The sequence below is a fragment of the Perognathus longimembris genome, chromosome 17 (assembly GCF_023159225.1).
Source record: "Perognathus longimembris pacificus isolate PPM17 chromosome 17, ASM2315922v1, whole genome shotgun sequence".
NCBI classification, from domain to species: Eukaryota; Metazoa; Chordata; class Mammalia; order Rodentia; family Heteromyidae; genus Perognathus; species Perognathus longimembris.
In genome coordinates, this window is record NC_063177.1 from 41,944,391 (window position 1) to 41,963,148 (window position 18,758).

The 18,758-nt window shown below is 44.2% G+C and overlaps 3 protein-coding genes across 3 annotated transcripts in view; 2 read left to right on the forward strand and 1 right to left on the reverse strand.

Annotated features, from left to right (window-relative positions):
• The window catches only part of LOC125366145 (leucine-rich repeat-containing protein 37A2-like), a 408,609-nt gene that overhangs the window by 251,992 nt on the left and 137,859 nt on the right, over window positions 1-18,758 (forward strand). The gene's annotated exons all lie outside the window — the stretch shown is intronic.
• The window catches only part of LOC125366146 (RAD52 motif-containing protein 1-like), a 243,380-nt gene that overhangs the window by 125,132 nt on the left and 99,490 nt on the right, over window positions 1-18,758 (reverse strand). The gene's annotated exons all lie outside the window — the stretch shown is intronic.
• The window catches only part of LOC125366283 (leucine-rich repeat-containing protein 37A3-like), a 24,914-nt gene continuing 16,084 nt past the window's right edge, over window positions 9,929-18,758 (forward strand). The window contains exons 1-3 of the mRNA XM_048366872.1: window positions 9,929-15,717; window positions 17,368-17,439; window positions 18,394-18,465. Of these exons, the coding sequence (XP_048222829.1) occupies window positions 9,929-15,717; window positions 17,368-17,439; window positions 18,394-18,465 (5,933 nt within the window). The remainder of the gene's footprint in view (window positions 15,718-17,367; window positions 17,440-18,393; window positions 18,466-18,758) is intronic.

Here is an 18,758-nt window from a genome sequence, read left to right on the forward strand (position 1 = left end):
GGGGATCATAAACATGTACCACCACAACCGCTCTAAACCCTCTATTTTCTCTTCCTTTTTCCTTCCATCCTTTCTTTTCCTCTTCCTTCTTTCCTGTATTTTGTGGTACTGTGATTTTGAATCCAGGGTCTTACACCTGCTAGGCAGGTACTGTATTACTGGAGCCACACTTCCATCCCTTTTCCCTTCAGTTATTTATTTATTTATTTGTTTGTTTGTTTGTTTGTTTATTTATTTATTTATTTATTTGGTCTGTCATGATGCTTGAACTCTGGGACTGGGTTCTTGAGCTGTTTAGCTCAAGGCTATTGCTCTACTATTTGAGCCACAGTGCCACTTCGGGTTTTCTGTGTGGTTTATTGGAGTCTTATGGACTTTTCAGCCTGGGCTGGCTTTGAACTGAGATCCTCAGATCTCAGCCTCCTGAGTAGCTAGGAATATAGGCATGAGCCATCGGCAAATAGCTCCTTCAATTATTCTTTCTTTTTTTTTTTTTTTTTGGCCAGTCCTGGGCCTTGGACTCAGGGCCTGAGCACTGTCCCTGGCTTCTTCCCGCTCAAGGCTAGCACTCTGCCACTTGAGCCACAGCGCCGCTTCTGGCCGTTTTCTGCATATGTGTTGCTGGGGAATCGAACCTAGGGCCTCGTGTATCCGAGGCAGGCACTCTTGCCACTAGGCTATATCCCCAGCCCCCTTCACTTATTCTTAATGATAGGATCCAGTGCTTTTCTTCTAGTTTGCACAGCCATCTTTCTACTTACCTCTTTCATATAGATGTAAATTATAGATAGCATTATAGCCCTATTCAACATATCGAGCTTGTTTCTTGATAAAGGAGTTCCTAAATTTCTGCCTAGGCTGACCTCAAATTGTGATCCTTCCTACCTCTGCTTTCATAGTAAATGTGATAACAAGTGTGGACTACTATACCCAGCTATCTAACTCATTTGATGGAGGGACAGCTGCTACAAAGAGAGATATAACAAACAGTGGGTTTAGTGAGAAGCATATTGAATTCTCAGGTAATAATTCAGTTAAGAAGTACAGGCAGAGCTGGATTGGTGGCTTTGGTATCAGCAACCCAGCCACTGTGTCATTGCTTCATCTTCCAAGGCCTGGCTCTCATCTACATAAGGTTTTCACAGTGTCAGTAAATCTCTGTCCTTCAGCCCTTCAAAGCCGAGCCTTCCACAGTGTGGTGCCAAATCCTGCTCGCAACATTACTGTTTAACAGGCTGCCCTTGCCACCTCTGCTTTGAGTGTCAAGTGTTTCTTGGGGGGAGTGGGATGGGGTGGGTAAGGGGTGTGTGGAGGAGGTGCCAGCAATGGAAGCTAAGGCCTTGCATGTTAGGCTAAGCTGCAGGCTAGTACACTTACAGAGTCTGACAACAGAGTATGCTCAATCTCCCAAGCTTTCTGAAAAGGTCAGACCAGACTTAGCAGCGCTATGGGTTTTTGCAGGCAAGGAGCCTGTTTGGGAATACATCACATCTTTAGATGGCTGGAGAAACAGGAAACATCTTACCACTAATAGTGCGTGGTTGAGGAAGATGATCTTATTAGCAAGGGGAACCTAATTTTTTCATTGACTTACTGAGATTGCAAAGGCCATAGAGTATCAAACCTGCCTGACAACCCATTTTGTCCCAATTCCTGTAATTTCTGGACCACCTGACACTCATAATTTCCTACTGTTACTTTCTTCTTCTTCTTTTTTTTTTTTTTGGCAGTCTTGGGGCTTGAACTCAAGGCCTGAGTGAGACTGTCCCTGACTTCTTTTTGCTCAAGGCTAGTATTCTACCACTTGAGCCACAGCGCCACTTATGCCCTTTTCTATATATGTGGCACTGAGGAATTGATCCTAGGGCTTCATGTATATGACGCAAGCACTGTACCACTAGGCCATATTCCCAGGCCTGTTCTTTCTTCACTCTTAAGCTACCATCATAGGACCACCTGAAAAGCCAAGCCTGATCATGTTTTTGCTGTTCAACCCATCAGTTGTTCATCTTGTGGTTCCTTTGCCTTCACCAGGGCCTGTGGGATAAGCCCATTACCTGTGCAGTCTGTAGCATTTATTCTTTTTATTCCTTGCATATCAAGAATACCTTGAGGATTTGTGCTTCTGTGCCCTTGTTCCTCTACTTTCTAGATGTTTGCCTCTTGTCAGCTAAAAAAGCCCTTTATTTCACATCCCTTCTGTATTATCCACCTCTGGGAGGGCTCTGTGCAGATGCCCCCACCTGTAAGTCTTCGTTCAGTACCTGAATTATCTAGGTAACTGACACACCTGGAGGCAGTTATCTCCCCCTTCTCTGAGATCACCTCTTCACCTCTTCTTGGCTATATCTCCCACTTTTTCTGATATAAACCAGCTCGACACAAGTCCCCACTCTGATTCCTTTTCTCTTTCATCCCTTTTCTTTCCTTTTCTCTCTTACTCTCTTCTTCCTTCCCTTCTACCTCCCCAGGCCTCCAACACGTGTGGGCTGGCAGTTTGCTCACCCCCCGCCCAAATAAACTCTTCTCTGTCTGAACCATGTGGCGGGTTCCCTCTCTGGCTAACCTTATACCTTCCTCCACATATCCCCTTATATCAACTCCTTTCTAGCTAACCCAGAGCTGAACCACTCATGGTCCATGGCCATTGTCATATCTGATTTACAGTAGTTTCAGTATGGATCATCGAGTCATCTTCCCAGTCTAGGAGAACCAAAGGACTCTCACCTAGTTAAGTCTTTTCCTCAACACCAGGCACAGTGTCTGGTTTATCATGAAGACTTCCATTCAAGTTCATTCAAGTTTTATGGACTCTTGTTAGGACCTCTGATTTCTCTTCTCTGAAAAAGATACATCTCATAGCCTTTTTATCCCAATCATACTATTGCCTCATGCCATCATCTCATTAAAAACATCTTTTTTTCTGACACATTTCACTGAAATTTTGAGAATTTTCATTCAAACGGAGGCTGTTGGTCTGGGTGACCACCTCATTTTGTTACTCAGATTACACTTAAGACCTGATTTTTCTAGACTTGGACATACACCATGCTACAGTTAGGACTGGCTGAACAATGTAGGATCTCTTCAGTTTCAATTAATTGTCAATTGTCATTGCATCACATTGAAAGGGAAATGTGTCAAAACAGGAACCCAATACTGCCTCTAATCCTGGCACAGTCTTTGGAAGTCCAGCAATAGATTTGGTTTATTGTGAGCTCCTGTCTTTTTGTCCAATAATCTTAAGAGAAACACCTGTGTTGCTATTCTAAGAGTATATGCTGGCCTGAGGAGTTTAGGTCCTTGTAACACTGAACAAATATCGAGTACTGGTTATCAGTAAAGTAATGGCCATCATACTCCCCCTTCAGTATTGTCATAATCACTGGCCACATAGCCACTGCTATCATTTTTGCTGGCAGCACTGCTTGTATGTCTCCATATGCCTGTACCCTACAGCCAGGCAGTGGAATAATTAGGTAGCTTTGGAATCTCAAAACAAAAAGCACCATATGCCTCTAAGGATTGTATGTCTAAATGATGCAGAACTGGAATGTCCGGGCTAGGGCTTGCCATCAAGTAATTCAGTTGTATACCTGGTAGCTGTTGCTGCTGCTGCTTGCGAATACTAGTATTTAGTTTTGTGCTTAAAATCGGTAAAAACGTATTTTTTCCCACTTACCTAAATAACCAAATAGGGAGAAACATTGAATTTTATTATTAGGAGTTAGCTTGGGAGGCATCAAGAGAACAGGGGTGTTGAGGCCAGCACTGGCTAAGTGGCCATCCAGAGGAGGAACTGACCAGCTGCACATTCTGGGCTCTGTTCCATTCACTGCTCAACTACAGGGAGGCTCATCCGTCCTTCATCTCACCTTCCTGTGAGATGGGAAACATGGGACTGTCCATACCTTCTGGTAGTCAGTAGGTGAATTTTCTGTTCTTGTTTGTTCTGATTTTGTTTTCCTCATGAATGTGTTCAGGCTTTCCCTTCTAAATGAATTATTAGTGGGCTCTGTGCTTGAGCACGGAGTGGAGAAACCTTTCTATCCTCTGAAAATTACTAGTTGGAAGCACACAGTGTGGTTCTGGGGCAGAAGGAGATGTGTGGGGCTGAGAGGAGCTGGAGCCAGCTGGGCAGCTCTCATGGGACCTGCAGTGTGGTCAGGAGAGGCTGGAGCAGTCCATGTGCCTGGGGATGTGGCCTCACCAATATGTTCTCAGCAGTAAGGTCTGAGGAGGGCCATCATGGGAAATCAGTGCCCAATGCATACTGTCCTTTCCCTGATCCTCCCAGCACCTCCCTGCTAGTTGTACAAGAAAAACAAAGCAATGTGAACTTCTCCAGATTTGATCTGGGTAGCAAAACCATAAAAGACAGGACACACAATCCTTTGTGAGTTTGAGGGCCTGAGCAAAAAGGTAAGACTTGGCTCCAGAGGGTGGTTGTCTCACTGACCAAAATATTCTGGTGACCACGACATTTTGTGAATGAAGCTAGAAGTGGACAATGGCCTGGAAACAGGTTAAGCTCTTTGTAAATGACCGGTTCTTCATGAACCAAAACTGGGCCTTGACTTTAAAGATCTAGACAAATTTGCCTGTGACAAGCCTTTCTCCAAGTGGGCAGAGTCAGTTTTTGAAGGCTGAGCTTCAAAGAAAAGAACATCAGCCATGATACATATAGAGGAAGAGACTTGGGGAACCCAAAGCCTGCCTGGATATTTCCCATTAGTGCCAGGCAGCTGCCCCCATGCAGCCCACAAAGCAAAGGCTTTGCTTTGAAGATAAGTCTCAGGGGCCCACATGTGCATCTATTTATAGTGATAACAAATAATGTGGCCCCTTTCTCACCCCCTCCAGTCCCACTATTAGTGTCCTTAGCACTTTTAGAAGAATCTATACCTCTCCTTTTCATTTAATTTCATTAGCCATATTTGATTCCTAGCACAACTTTACAGAAAATAGGCAGATTTTGAGATAAAAAAAAAAATCCCCATGTTCAGGATATGTTCTCTGGTTCTGCAGAAGCCCATCACACTGGGGAATGCAGGCGGGACGCCACCTTTGGAAGCCACCTACCCCTGAAAGCTTGACTGCCACAGTGCAGCCCCAGCCACCATCCTGCCCTTCCTGCCTGTGGCCCTGCTATCTGCACATATATGTGTAAGTGCCACACATGGAAATGGTTATGAATAATATACAGTTTAATCTGGAAAATTGTGTATAAACATATTACCATATGTTAGAAAATAGGTATGTAATAAGCAATGCTGACAGGCTGAAAATAAAACAGTCAGAGTTATGAAGCAGGCAAAGTACCACAACACCCAGGATCGCCGCTCTCCTCACTTTCAGGAGGTGGAGGAGGCGGTGGGGCTGGTGGAAGTGATGATGGTGGTGGTGGAATCTCTATTTTGACTTCACTGGGCTTCCTGGGAAAAGAACAGTGCTAATCTTTGAGTCTTGAAGGAAGCAACTAGACTTTCCCTTGCCCGCCCCCCCCCCCCAACTTGTTAGCTAGGAATGTTAAGTCGCTCCTTCCCTCCCGCCCCCCATCCACTTACTCTTTTTGCTTCTTATGGAAAATCTCTTCCTCTTCAGAAGAGTCCTTGTCATGTAACTTCTGGACCATGTTTTTCTTGCTTGTGACATTGAGAGGTCTGTACATATCCCTCAGCCAAATTGGTTGCCTTAAGGAGAAGAAGCCCTCCTAGGAAAGACAAGGAGAAATATTAAGTCTGCATTCACTTTCCTTTTCTGGCCAGAGAAATACTTTCACAACTTGCCTGGCTTGGAGTTTTTAATGAGCATTTCCTTGGAAAAAATCCAAACAAGCTCCTTGGGGGGAAGAGGCAGTAGACAATTAATGAATGAAGCCATTTTCCATGTTTGTCACAATGTACATCTCAGATCTTAGTGAGACAAACACATGTGCTTTGGTTCATAATCACAATGAGCTCTCCTGACCTGGGGCTTGAAAAGAATTCCATGCATGTAGGCAGAGGTTGAAGGAGCTCTACATGCTTGTCCCAAAGGGCTCTACAATGCCCCCAGGGAGACCGTTAGAAATGACTTGGCCTGCAGTACCACTAGAAATGTCAGCCCCACTTATCTTCTCTAGCAATAGTCCCTGCATAGAAAACAAACAACAGCATAACCATTCTGGACAGAGACACTCTCTCTAGAGCCTTTCACTTCAGTCCTCTTTGGACTTAGTTTTCCATGTTTCAGTTGCTGGGGAGAGGGAGCGGTACCTCTGTTCTCTTAACTGTTTTCTCTTAGCTGTTTTTATACACGCTGAATCATAGTAAGCACAACTTAGATTTTCATCTCTGAAAGTCTGTCATGGTGCATGATTTGTGATATCAATTTAAAGGACATGACTAGCACTCAAGGGCATTTGTTGTTGCCTGAGTTCAGAGTATAGGCCATTCTAACTGGAGTGAGGTGGTATCTCAACGATGTTTTTATTTGCATTTCCTTTACTGCCAGGGATGTTGAACATTTCCTCATATGTTTATTTGCCATTTTTATCTCTTCTCTTGTGAAGTCTCTCTTTAGCTTCTTTTCCCATTTCCTAGGTTGTTTACTGGGTTGCAGGGGCTTAGTTTTTTAGTTCTCTGTAGAGGAAAGATATTAGGCCTTTGTCTGTTGCTGTGCAGCTGTCTTTCTAGTTTGGTGGCTATGACCTTAGCTGTGCAGAAACTTTTTTTTTTTTTAGAGAGGCATTCCAATTTATAAATGAAAAGAAAAATCATAGAATAATAATGTCATCCTTGATGAAATAGTGAATACAGGAAATGGTTGTTACTGTATTCTCATACCACAACAAAAGAGACAAGCAGACATCACTCCTGATGGAATTCAGCAATTTTGCATATGAAGTATTCTGGGAGAAAAATATCAAGCATTAATTGATCAAGCCTCCAAATCTACCAACCAATTTGCAGTAAATAATAGGAGCAGAGGAACATGTTAAATGACACCATGGGGATACATTCAACAAAATCAAGACTGTGGAAAATTCTACAGAACAAATGAACTATTTTTTTAAAATTTAATTTATTTATTAATTGAACACAATATTTTTGATAGGGTGTTGTGTAAAAAGGGTACAGTTACATAGTGGGGCAGTGTGTACATTTCTTGTGATATCTTACACCCTGTTTTTCTTTCCCTTCTCTAGGTCAGGTAGACATATATACAATATACAATGCATCAAGAACATATACAGTAGCCACGTGGCCACGCCCAAGAAAATTCGCCTAGGGCTTTAAATGCAATGTCGATATTAGACAATATGTTGACACTAGTCTCATATGAACGTACATACATAGCTTTTCAGCTATTGTATTCCACTGAGAGGTCAATTTTTGACCTTTATGTGTTGAATAATTGTTTGGTTTTAGTTACATACTGTTGGGTCACAACCCCCCCCCCCCCCCCAAATCCTGTGGGAAATACTATTTGACAAGCAGTATTTGGTTTCAAAGACTTGGTCTCTACTGTCTCTCCGTCTCCCTTTGTTAATAGTCATATATCTGGGAGATCATGCCCCTTTGTTTTCTGTGTTCTAGGCTTGTCTCACTCAACATTATTTGTTCGAGTTCTGACCATTTCCCTGCGAATAACAATATTTCACTATTCCTAATCGCTATGTAGTATTCCATTGTGTATAAGTACCATATTTTTTGGATCCATTCGTCTGTGGAGGGGCATCTGGGTTGTTTCCATATTTTGGCTATTGTGAATTGTGCCGCGATAAACAAGGAAGTACAAATGTCTTTTTGATATCTTGGGACTTGCTGTTTAGGATAGATGCCTAGGAGTGGTATGGCTGGGTCATAGGGTAGGTCTATATTGAGCTTTTTGAGAAACCTCCATATTGTTCTCCAAAGTGGTTGTACTAATTTGCACTCCCATCAACAATGGAGAAGGGTTCCTCTTTCCCCGCATCCCCTCCAGCATTTGTTGTTGCCTGAGTTCAGAGTATAGGCCATTCTAACTGGGGTGAGGTGGTATCTCAGGGTTGTTTTTATTTGCATTTCCTTTACTACCAGGGATGTTGAACATTTCCTCATATGTTTCTTTGCCATCTTTATTTCTTCTCTTGTGAAGTCTCTCTATAGCTCCTTTGCTCATTTCCTAATAGGTTTATTGGGCTTGGAGGGGCTTAGTTTTTTGAGTTCTCTGTAGATGACAGATATTAGGCCTTTGTCTGCTGCTGTGCTGGTAAATATCTTTTTCCATATCATTGGCTGTCTTTCTGTTTTGGTGGCTATGTCCTTAGCTGTGCAGAAACTTTTTAATTTGTAGTAGTCCCATTTGTCGAGTCTTCCCCTATTTGTTGTGCCCCTGGGACTCTATTCAGGAAGTTCCTTCCTGTGCCTATAAGTTCTAGTGTCTTTCCTACTCTGTCCTTCAGTAGTAGGATCACAGTAGCTCAACAGGTAAGTGCATATGATTGTATAAAATGAGGCTGAGCAGGATGAACTCCAAGAGAGGGAAACACGAGGATTTTATTGTTGTCTTCAAATTTAATGTACTGTAAGGGGAATTTCCTTCAGTGTTCCCCATGTGGTTACTGTATGTTATTTTGGCACACTGGGTATTGTAGATATGTTTACCTGAACTAGGGAAGGGAAAGAAAAATGATGGAGTGTGTAACAAATATGACCAGAAATTTACTCACTACCTTATTATGTAACTGTACCCCTGCTATACCTCACCGTGTCAATAAAATAAAAAAAGTCAGCCTGGGAGTGTCTCAAGTAATAGTTCACCAGCTAAGCATATGACCCAGCACAAAAACCATTACATGAAAGGCAATCAATCATTCTAGATTATGATCCCTAATATGTCATGGTGTCTTATGTAAAATCAAATTAATTTCCTGCTTTAAGGAAAATTGCATTGTATATATTAGTTACTTGGTAAAATCTCTGGTTGCAACCTTCCATGACTACTTTAAGGCTGTGTTCAGACTAGGTGAAATGGGGTTGTTTCTTCCAGGCCAATGTGAGGGGTTTTCTCAGAATCAATGTTCACACTCAATGAATAGCCTGCTGCCCTCCATGCCCCAACAGTTCTTGCAGAAATTTTGTAGTCATCACTGACTCTGTGGTGAAGTCAGCTAACAGAGTGGTGGATTATCAATCATGGAACAAGTGATGAAATGTTAGATCAAATGACAACATTGTGGGATAAATAATCATAACGTGTATTCTCAGGCTCAACACCCTAACTGTATTACTTATTTTCCAGGAAGCCTACTACCAAGGGGAGGAAGAAAATCAGACTTAAGCATGGAAGAAAAGGACTTGAGGCTCCCAGAACTGGACTGGTATTTCTGCATAACGCCAGAAATCCCACTATGTGATTTCCTAGGGAAGTTCTGCCCTGCCCCACCCCATCAGCTGCTGGCTGGTGGGGACATCCAGTCTGCAGCCCAAATCCTGCCTAGTTGTGGAGAAGGGGCCCTGCAGGAACAGGTGGGCCCTGCTCTTAGGAAGAGGAGATCAGGTCATGGCCCTGTGGGAAAGTCCTGTGGCCATCCCCAAGCCTAAGGCTTTCTTTTTATGAACAAAGGTGTCAGTTTCATAAACAACCATGTCATAAACAAGGGGCGGGGCAGAGACCTCAGGGCCCCAGTTAAGAACCTACCATAATTCTTTGTCTCTTGCTACTAGCAGTGACTTGGCTTGCCATGTCCCTATTGCCTACAATGTCCTTTTTGCCTAAGATGTCCCTGATGAATACCTTTGCTGCGAAGGTGTTATTCATACCGCTACATTTATGTCTGTTAGTTCAAGCCAGGCCAATACCGCAGTGGGCCCACAATCGGTTTCAGCCTAATTCTGATCCAGCTGGAACTATTGAGCCCGGGTTTTCACCCTTTTCTCACTTCTCACCTGAGGTTTCAACCATGCTCAACCACAAGATGGACCTGGGAGGCTTTGATGACCTAGGATCATCTGATCCATCTCAGATGTTTGCAGGACCTGAGGAACCAACTCATAGATTGTTTACATCCCCAAATACAGATTCTGCTTGGCAGCTACCTCCTGGGTCAATTCAGTTTTCTGCTTCTCATCAAGATCTGCCAGACAAGTTCGATCTGCAGCACAGACTCCTAGAGACGGTGCCAGTGCAAGGTGAGGATCACAACCAGGCCCAACTTCTGCCTCATCCACTCAAAAGTAACATACAGAGTACAGCTCTAGTTAAGGATTCAGACCACCGACCACTTGAAATACTTTCCCCACCTCTGTATACTAAGAGTTCAAAAGTTACACCAGTGGTTGTTTTACACCAGAACTTAAGGAAGGATCCAGTTTGGATTTGGCTACGTCGGCTAAGGCGGCAAGAACAGGAAGTACAAGAGCTGGGAAGTAAAAACCAATTTGCAGAATCTCAGCTAGACCCAAGTATAAATGTGGCTTCTGTTGATAGTGTACCTGAGAAAGCCCAAGTGAATGCAGATAAACCTCCAGAACCCCTTGAGGAAGGTGAATCTTCTGAGTTCCAGCTGCAGACCCACACTCAGAACCCTGAGATTCCTGAGAAGCTCCAGTCCCCTGGAGCTCCGGAAGAAACCCCAGCACAACAGCTCGATAGGGAGGAGCCTGTATCATCCGTGCAAGAAGATGGAAGTATTCCATTTTCAAGCAGCAGTAAAACTCAGTATTCAAAATTGCCAAATGTCACAGTTCATCATGCAGACATGCAGATTACCTTCACCACTCCCAGTCACCAACAGACCCCAGGTCAGCCTCTAGAGAGCCCTCAGGAGGGAGAACTGTCATCTACCCAACAAGAGGTGCCAGCTCAGCCGTCAGTTCTCCCAGAGTTCCCAGAAACTACTGAAAGCCAACTAGAAGGCTCTGCTCAGCCTGAAAAGCCTTTTGAGGAAGTCACAGCTCCTGTTGAGCAGGAGGCTCCTGTTCAAGCCCCAGAGTCCCCCATGGAGAGCATAGATGAAAGTCTACAAAAACATCAGCTGACAGTTCAGTCTCCAGAGGAGGTCCAAGCTCACCATGCCAATGCCTCCTATGTTACAGATAAGTCTCCAGATGTGATAGTTACCATAACTCCCATGCCTACCAAGGAGAACGATTCCTCTCTATCCCACAATGAGGCTCCAGCTGGGCCTGCAGGTTATGGAGAAGAGGTAGAAGCTTCTTTAGGGGAGCAGGAGCAAGCATCTGAGCCTTCTGAGTCTCTTGGGGAGAATCAGCCTTCTGGGATACAGCCTGAAGGCCCAGCTCAGGCTTCACAGCATGATGGGGAGCTTGAGCCTTCTCTAACTGAGCAGGAACAACCAGCTCAGTCTTCGGAGCATCATGAGTGGACAGTTTCACCGCCAGGTCTGAATGAATCTCAGTATTCAAACTTGGGCAGTGTGAGTGGTAAACTTCCAGATGTGGTGATTACTATAACACCACAGTCAACAGTTGAGTTGGGGAGTTCTCCAATCCCCAGTGAGGCTCCAGTTTATCCCTCTGGTCCAATAAACAATATGGGAATTTCTGTAACCCAGCAAGAGTCCCCAACTCTGTCACCAGAGCCTTCTGAAGTGGTTTTACCTCCAGCTCCAGGACCTAGTGGAAATGAGAAGCCTTCTACCCAACAGGAAGCCACAGCAGAGAATGCACAGACTTCTGAGGAGGATTTGCCTTCTTCAACCCAGCAGGAGGTGCCAGCTCAGCCTCCAGAGCTTCCTAATGAAATTACAGTTCCATCTCCAGAACATGAGGTTTCTGAACCCCTTCCACCTGCACTATTACAGAACAATACTATTAAACCTCCACAGATGAATGCTGTTGAGATTACGATCTCACCTGAACAGAAGATCCCCGATCAGTCATCTGTGTTCTCTGAACCGTTTGGTCCTTTGAAAGACCAGAACCAGGTCACAACTCAGCAGCCAAACCCCCCTGCAGTGGATGAACAATCTCCAGTCTATCCAGGAATCTCACCACAGCCTGAAGAGCTTCCTGAGGAACCTTCTCCAGGCCAACAAGAGAACACAACTGTGCTCCCCCAACCCCTTGAGAATGTGAAACTTCCAGGCAGCCAGCAAGTACCCAGTATGGACTATACTTTTCCTCCGTCTTCAGATGCTTGGGAAATTTCACCTATAGATCTGGAAATGATGTTCATAAGCCATAATATACTCAATTCACCTAAACCCACAGTGAAACATGTGGATGTCGCATTGACCATAACCCCACAGACTAGAGACACTAATGAAGAAGTTGAATTTTCTCCAACCCAGTGTAGTCTCCCTACTAAAGTCCCTGAAAAGGTTGAATCTCCTTCAGTCCAGCAAGAGAGTCCAACTCAGACTCTAGTTTCCCAGAAGCAGGAAAATACTTCTGTAGCTCCTCCAATGGCTTCATCTCAGCCTGCACAGGTGCCTGAGAAGGTAGAACCCTCTCCAGTGCTTCCAATGCACATAGAACTTTCTTCAGCGCAGGTTCTGAGTCCAGTTCAGCTTCCAGTGCCTCCTCCTGAGCTGGTGATCCTAGCTCCAGTGCATTATGAGATGACAGTTCCCACACCAGATCAAGATCTGACTCAGAGTCCAGTATTGCCCAGTGTCATAGCTCAAACTTTTGACGTGGAACTCACAATTACTCCAGAACTCTCTACTGCAACTAAACATTCTAAGGTCACAAAAAAGCGTGCCCAGGTGACAGTTCAACCTGTGGACATCCAACTGACTGTAACTGGACAGGCTATTGTTGAAGATGAACTTCCTCCAACAGTAGATGAGGCCCCAAGTCAGCCTCCAAAGCCCCCTACCCAGATGGTTTCACAATCTGCAGAATATCAGGGGCTGACAGTTCTAATAAGAGGTCAAAATGAAACTCAGCATTCAACATTGCCCACTGTGACATTTCAGCAATTTGACCTGGAAGTAACAGTAACTCCAGACTCTAATATAGAGCATGAACAATCTTCATCTCTGAAGAAAACAGCTCCCTCTCCAATACACCCAGAGGCAACCCTTTTACGCCCAGATAAGACTCAGTCTCAGCATCCAGATCTGACTGAAGTCACAATTCACCCTTTTGATATGGAAATTACCCTAACTCCAGAATCCAATATGGAGGTTGGACTTTCTCCAAGCATACAGGAAACCTTAAGTGACCTTTCAACACCACCCAATGGTTTCACATCCCAAGTCCCATTATCCATCACAGGTCCAACTCCAACCTGGACTCCAGTGACACACAAGGTCACCTTTGAAGCAATGGACCTGGTGCTTTCCTCAACTTCACAACCCACTTCTGAGGCTGAATATTCTCCTTCCACTAAGAAGAGTACAGCTCCTCTTCATGTGACATTACCCCTTCAAGTTCAGCATGGAAACAGAACTTCACAACCTAGTATAAAGGGTAAAATTCATTCTACTATGCAGATCCCAACTGAGCCTCTGAAGGAGAGCCCAAGTCACGCTCCTCAGGAGACCTCAGCACAGCCCCTGCCAGAGATTCCAACACAGCCCCTGAAAGAGACCCCAACTCAGACTCGGTCTGAGACTCCACCACATCCTCTGCTGGAGACCCCAACTCTGTATCTGCATGAGACTTCAACTCAGCCTCTGCAGGAGACCTCAACTCAGAATATTCATGAGACCTCACGTCAACATCTCCTGGAGACTTCAACTTGGCATCTGCAGGAGACTCCAACTGAGCATGTGCAAGAGATCCCAACTCACCCTATTGAGGAGACTCCTACTCAACATCTGCAGGGGACTCCAACTCACCATCTGCAGCAGACCCCAACTCAACATCTGCTGGAGACCCCAACTCAGCCTCTCCAGGATCCCTCAACTCAGCATCTGCAGGAGACTCGAACTCAATATCTCCAAAAGACCCTAACTCAACATCTGCAGGAGTCCCCAACTCAACATCTACAGGAGACCTCAACTCAGCATCTGCAGGAGACTCCAACTCAGCCTCTACAGGAGACCTCAACTCAGCATCTGCAGGAGACTCGAACTCAATATCTCCAAAAGACCCTAACTCAACATCTGCAGGAGACCCCAACTCAACATCTACAGGAGACCTCAACTCAGCATCTGCAGGAGACTCCAACTCAGCCTCTACAGGAGACCTCAACTCAGCATCTGCAGGAGACTCGAACTCAATATCTCCAAAAGACCCTAACTCAACATCTGCAGGAGACCCCAACTCAACATCTACAGGAGACCTCAACTCAGCATCTGCAGGAGACTCCAACTCAGCCTCTACAGGAGACCTCAACTCAGCATCTGCAGGAGACTCGAACTCAATATCTCCAAAAGACCCTAACTCAACAGCTGCAGGAGACCCCAACTCAACATCTACAGGAGACCTCAACTCAGCATCTGCAGGAGACTCCAACTCAGCCTCTACAGGAGACCTCAACTCAGCATCTGCAGGAGACTCGAACTCAATATCTCCAAAAGACCCTAACTCAACATCTGCAGGAGACCCCAATTCACCATCTGCAGCAGACCCCAACTCAACATCTGCTGGAGACCCCAACTCAGCCTCTACAGGAGACCTCAACTCAGCATCTGCAGGAGACTCGAACTCAATATCACCAAAAGACCCTAACTCAACATCTGCAGGAGACCCCAACTCAACATCTACAGGAGACCTCAACTCAGCATCTGCAGGAGACTCCAGCTCAGCCTCTACAGGAGACCTCAACTCAGCATCTGCAGGAGACCCCAACTCAGCATATGCCGGAGACCCCAACTCAGCATCTGCAGGAAACAACTCAACATCTGCAGGAAACTACAACTCAACATCTGCAAAAGACCCCAACTCAGCATATGCCGGAGACCCCAACTCAGCATCTGCAGGAAACAACTCAACATCTGCAGGAAACTACAACTCAACATCTGCAAAAGACCCCAACTCAGCCTTTACAAGAGACTTCAACTCATCCTCTGCAGGAGATTCCAAATCAGCTTGTAGAGGAGATCCCAGCTAAGCCTGTGGAGGAGACCCCAACTCAGCATCCCCAGGAGACCCCAACTCAGCATTCCCAGGAGACCCCAACTCAGCCTCTGGAGGAGAGCCCAACTCAGCCTCTGGATGAGACCCCAACTAAGCATTCCCAGGAGAACACAACTCAGAATCACCAGGAGACCACAACTCAGACTCTGGAGAAGAAGCAAACTAAACCCGTGCAGAAGACTGTAAGTAAGCCTAAGCGGAAGACCCCAAGCATGCCTGTGCTGAAGACTTCAGCTCAGCCTCTGTGGAAGACCTCAACGTGGTCTCACAGGAGGACTCCAACTCAACCTCACAGGAAGACGCCAACTCACCCTCCACAGCCACATCCAACTGTGGCTGAACCTCCACCATCTCAGCCAATATCACGAACTACAAAGACTGCACCTGGTACCATCCTGAAGAATAGTGCAGTTGTAACTCTCCCTCCACCGCCATACCAGTCTCAGACTCAGCATCCAACCCTGACTCAAGTGACAGTTAAACCGTTGAGTCTGGAACGGTGGATCTCAACAAGATCCACCACAGAAAATGCTGTAGCTCTGAATACTGAACAGAATGCCCCTCCAAGCACCAATGTATGTGAACTCTGTAACTGCCAAGACTGGACACTGTCATGTGTGGATCTCAGCCCAATGCAGAGACTCCGCCAAGTTCCTGTGCCAGATATCGACCCCAAGAAGCAACTTTTTACTGTCTTGCAAGTATCAGCTTAGCTCCTTTGTGCTTGGAATTCTGCCTGACACTCTGTTCTCAAGGTCTTCCTCCTCTCTCCAGTCTACATTGAGTGATGTCCACTTTCACTTTTTTCTTATTTTTATAGGTCAATCGTGAGGCTTAAACTCAGGGCCTGTGTCACTGTCCCTGAGCTCTTTTGCTCAACTGGTGCTCTAAGAGATTAATCCATAATGTCACTTCTAGTTTCCAGTGCTTAATGGAGCTGAGAATCTCAATGACTATTCTGCCTGGTGTGGCTTTGAACTTCAATCCTAAAATCTCAGCTTCCTGAATAGTTAGGATTACAGGCATGAGTCACCCATTCCCATCTGACTTTTACTTTTCACTTCTTGTCTTTACCTGTCCTCCTCTTTGTTGTATCCATTATCCGTGTTTTTATTTGTGGTTGCTCTACCTTTTTCCAACAAGGTAGTGAGTCACAGAAGTTCATGTGAGAATAGAAAATTGTAGCCTTCTCTAAAAGGAAGAACAGAGGAATCATGGACTGAAAAAATTTGGGTGTGAGTGTATGAAACTGGACTCCACACTTTGTCCTGAGTGAACATGACATTGATAGAAACACAGAAGTTAGGAAGGAAAGTTAGTTTGTGAGAAAGAAGTTCAGTTTTGGATATTTTTATTCGTAAACAGTCAGAAGGCTTGGGGTTGAATGGAAAAATCCATTAGGCAGATGAGCAGAATTACATCCTCTACCTCACAACCAGACACAGTATATATAAACTGAGCAGGAGAGTTAGGACCAAGAATAAGGACAGATTGGAGAACAATGCATTTTAATAGATTCTACTAAACATGTGCTTTTGCCAAGCAGTGGTGACTCACATCTGTAATCTGAGCTACTGATCAGGCTCAGATCTGAGAATTATGATTTGAAGCTAGCCCTGGTCAGATGTTCATGAGGGTTTTAATCTCAAATTTACTACCAAAATACTATAACTAGTAGACCACTACACTACCATTGAGTCAAAAAAAAAGCTCAGGGTGCTGGGAATATGGCCTAGTAGCAAGAGTGCTTGCCTGCCATACATAAAGCCCTGGGTTCAATTCCCCAGCACCACATATATAGAAAACAGCCGGAAGTGGCGCTGTGGCTCAAGTGGCAGAGTGCTAGCCTTGAGCAAAAAGAGGCCAAGCAGTGCTCACTCTCTGAATCCAAGGCCCAGGACTGGCAAAAAATAAAATAAAATAAAAATCTCAGGGACATGGCCCAGCTCCCTAAGTTCAAGGCCCAAGACTGGCGCAAAATTTTTTTCAACCCACATTTGTATTCTTTTTCTTTTTTTGGTTGATTTGATTAACAAGGGTGCTTGAACTCAGGATCTAGATGCTGTCCCTGAGCTCTTTTACTCAAGGTTAAGGCTCTACGACTCTGAGCCAAGGTGCCATGTCTGGTCTTCTGGAGATTACTTGGAGATAAGAGTCTCACAGTTTCCTTTCCTGGCTGTCATTAAGTGGTCAGATCTAAGCAAATTTGGGAATCTCATGGCTTCATAAAATAGAAAAAGTTGGGGGTTTTCTGCATTTGATTATGCCCCTTGAGGTAGCAGTGACTCTTTCTTATTCTGATCTTTCTTTTCCTACTTATTCATGGATATAAACTATTTCTCCATAGAAATTTCCAAGGAAACGATATCTCTTATATTGATGAAAATATATGGGGTTGGTACCGTTGGACTGAGAAACTGTGAGTATATTCTCTCCAAATATGAATGCAACACTGTACTGTTGGACCTCGCTTGGTCCAGAAATCTGAAGAGAATAGCTCTGAGAAATGCCACTGCCCCTCCACATCCTAAACAAGTCTACTGACTGAAATTCTGCAATTATTTTCAACTTGAAGCTTAGTGGGTACTCAGGGTATTGTTAAGTGGCAGGGTGCTTGTCTTGCATGCATGAGGAGGCCTTAGAGTTCTCATGCAAAATAAAGTTTCAGGGACCCTCTTTGAATTAAGTATGTTATGATAAGCTGTATTTATTCTCTATTGCACAAGTGATGGATACTTACATTCCTCATGGACACAAATGAAATACAGAGTGAAAACTATACCTGAATTAAGAGTATAGTAGAAAGATCTATTTTCCTAGGCGCTCGTGCACTATTTTACTACATTTATATATGAATTTACTCTCTTTACACATAGTTGAATCGGTTTGTGGTATCATTTTCTTACTGTGTTTTTACTTTTTATATAAATGATAATATCCTACAGCTTTATCTTTCCATTTCATACTTTATGTTTGTAATCTTAACTTTCCTGTGCATGCATAGAGGATTATCCTATTCCTTTCATCTTCTGCATAATATTCCATAGTGTGGATACCTCATGCTTTATTTAGTATTTCCCATAGGATTGTTTAGAGCATGCCCAGTTAGCTTGTGGTGTTCGTGGTTACAACGAACATCCCCATCCATCCATACTACTTTGTAAACCTACACAAATCATTCTGTAGACATGAAATGTTAATTGCCCTCAAAAAAGTTATGCCCCCATACAGTGTAGACAACAGAAAATGACAGCCTTGAAAAAGAAAAAGAAACAAACTGATATCCTTCCTTCTCCCATACGTTATCTCTCTAGTCAATATATTCCCCAAAGCTGATGAGTTTACATCCAGAAGTAACCTTTTTATCTTCCAGAATTCTCAGTGAAAATCGCCTCACTGAATTACATAAGGATACATTTGAAGGCCTCCTATCCCTTGAATATTTGTAAGTCAGTATGTTCATTACATCATTAATATTTGTGAGTAATTATGCATAAAATATATTCAGATTAATCACTGAAATCTCTCACAGCAATAAATTCTGCAGTTGTGTAAGTCTGTCTCAGCCCATCTCTAGCAATAAACTTACTATTCAGTATCAGTTTAATTATATAGGCAGCATATAGATCAGGAACAAACTATCCTGAGAAAATGGTAATGGAACCTAAGCAATTGCTGATACTCATACAAACATAGTCTTAAAAATGCACAGCCTAACCTGGTGCAGGGGAATCATGC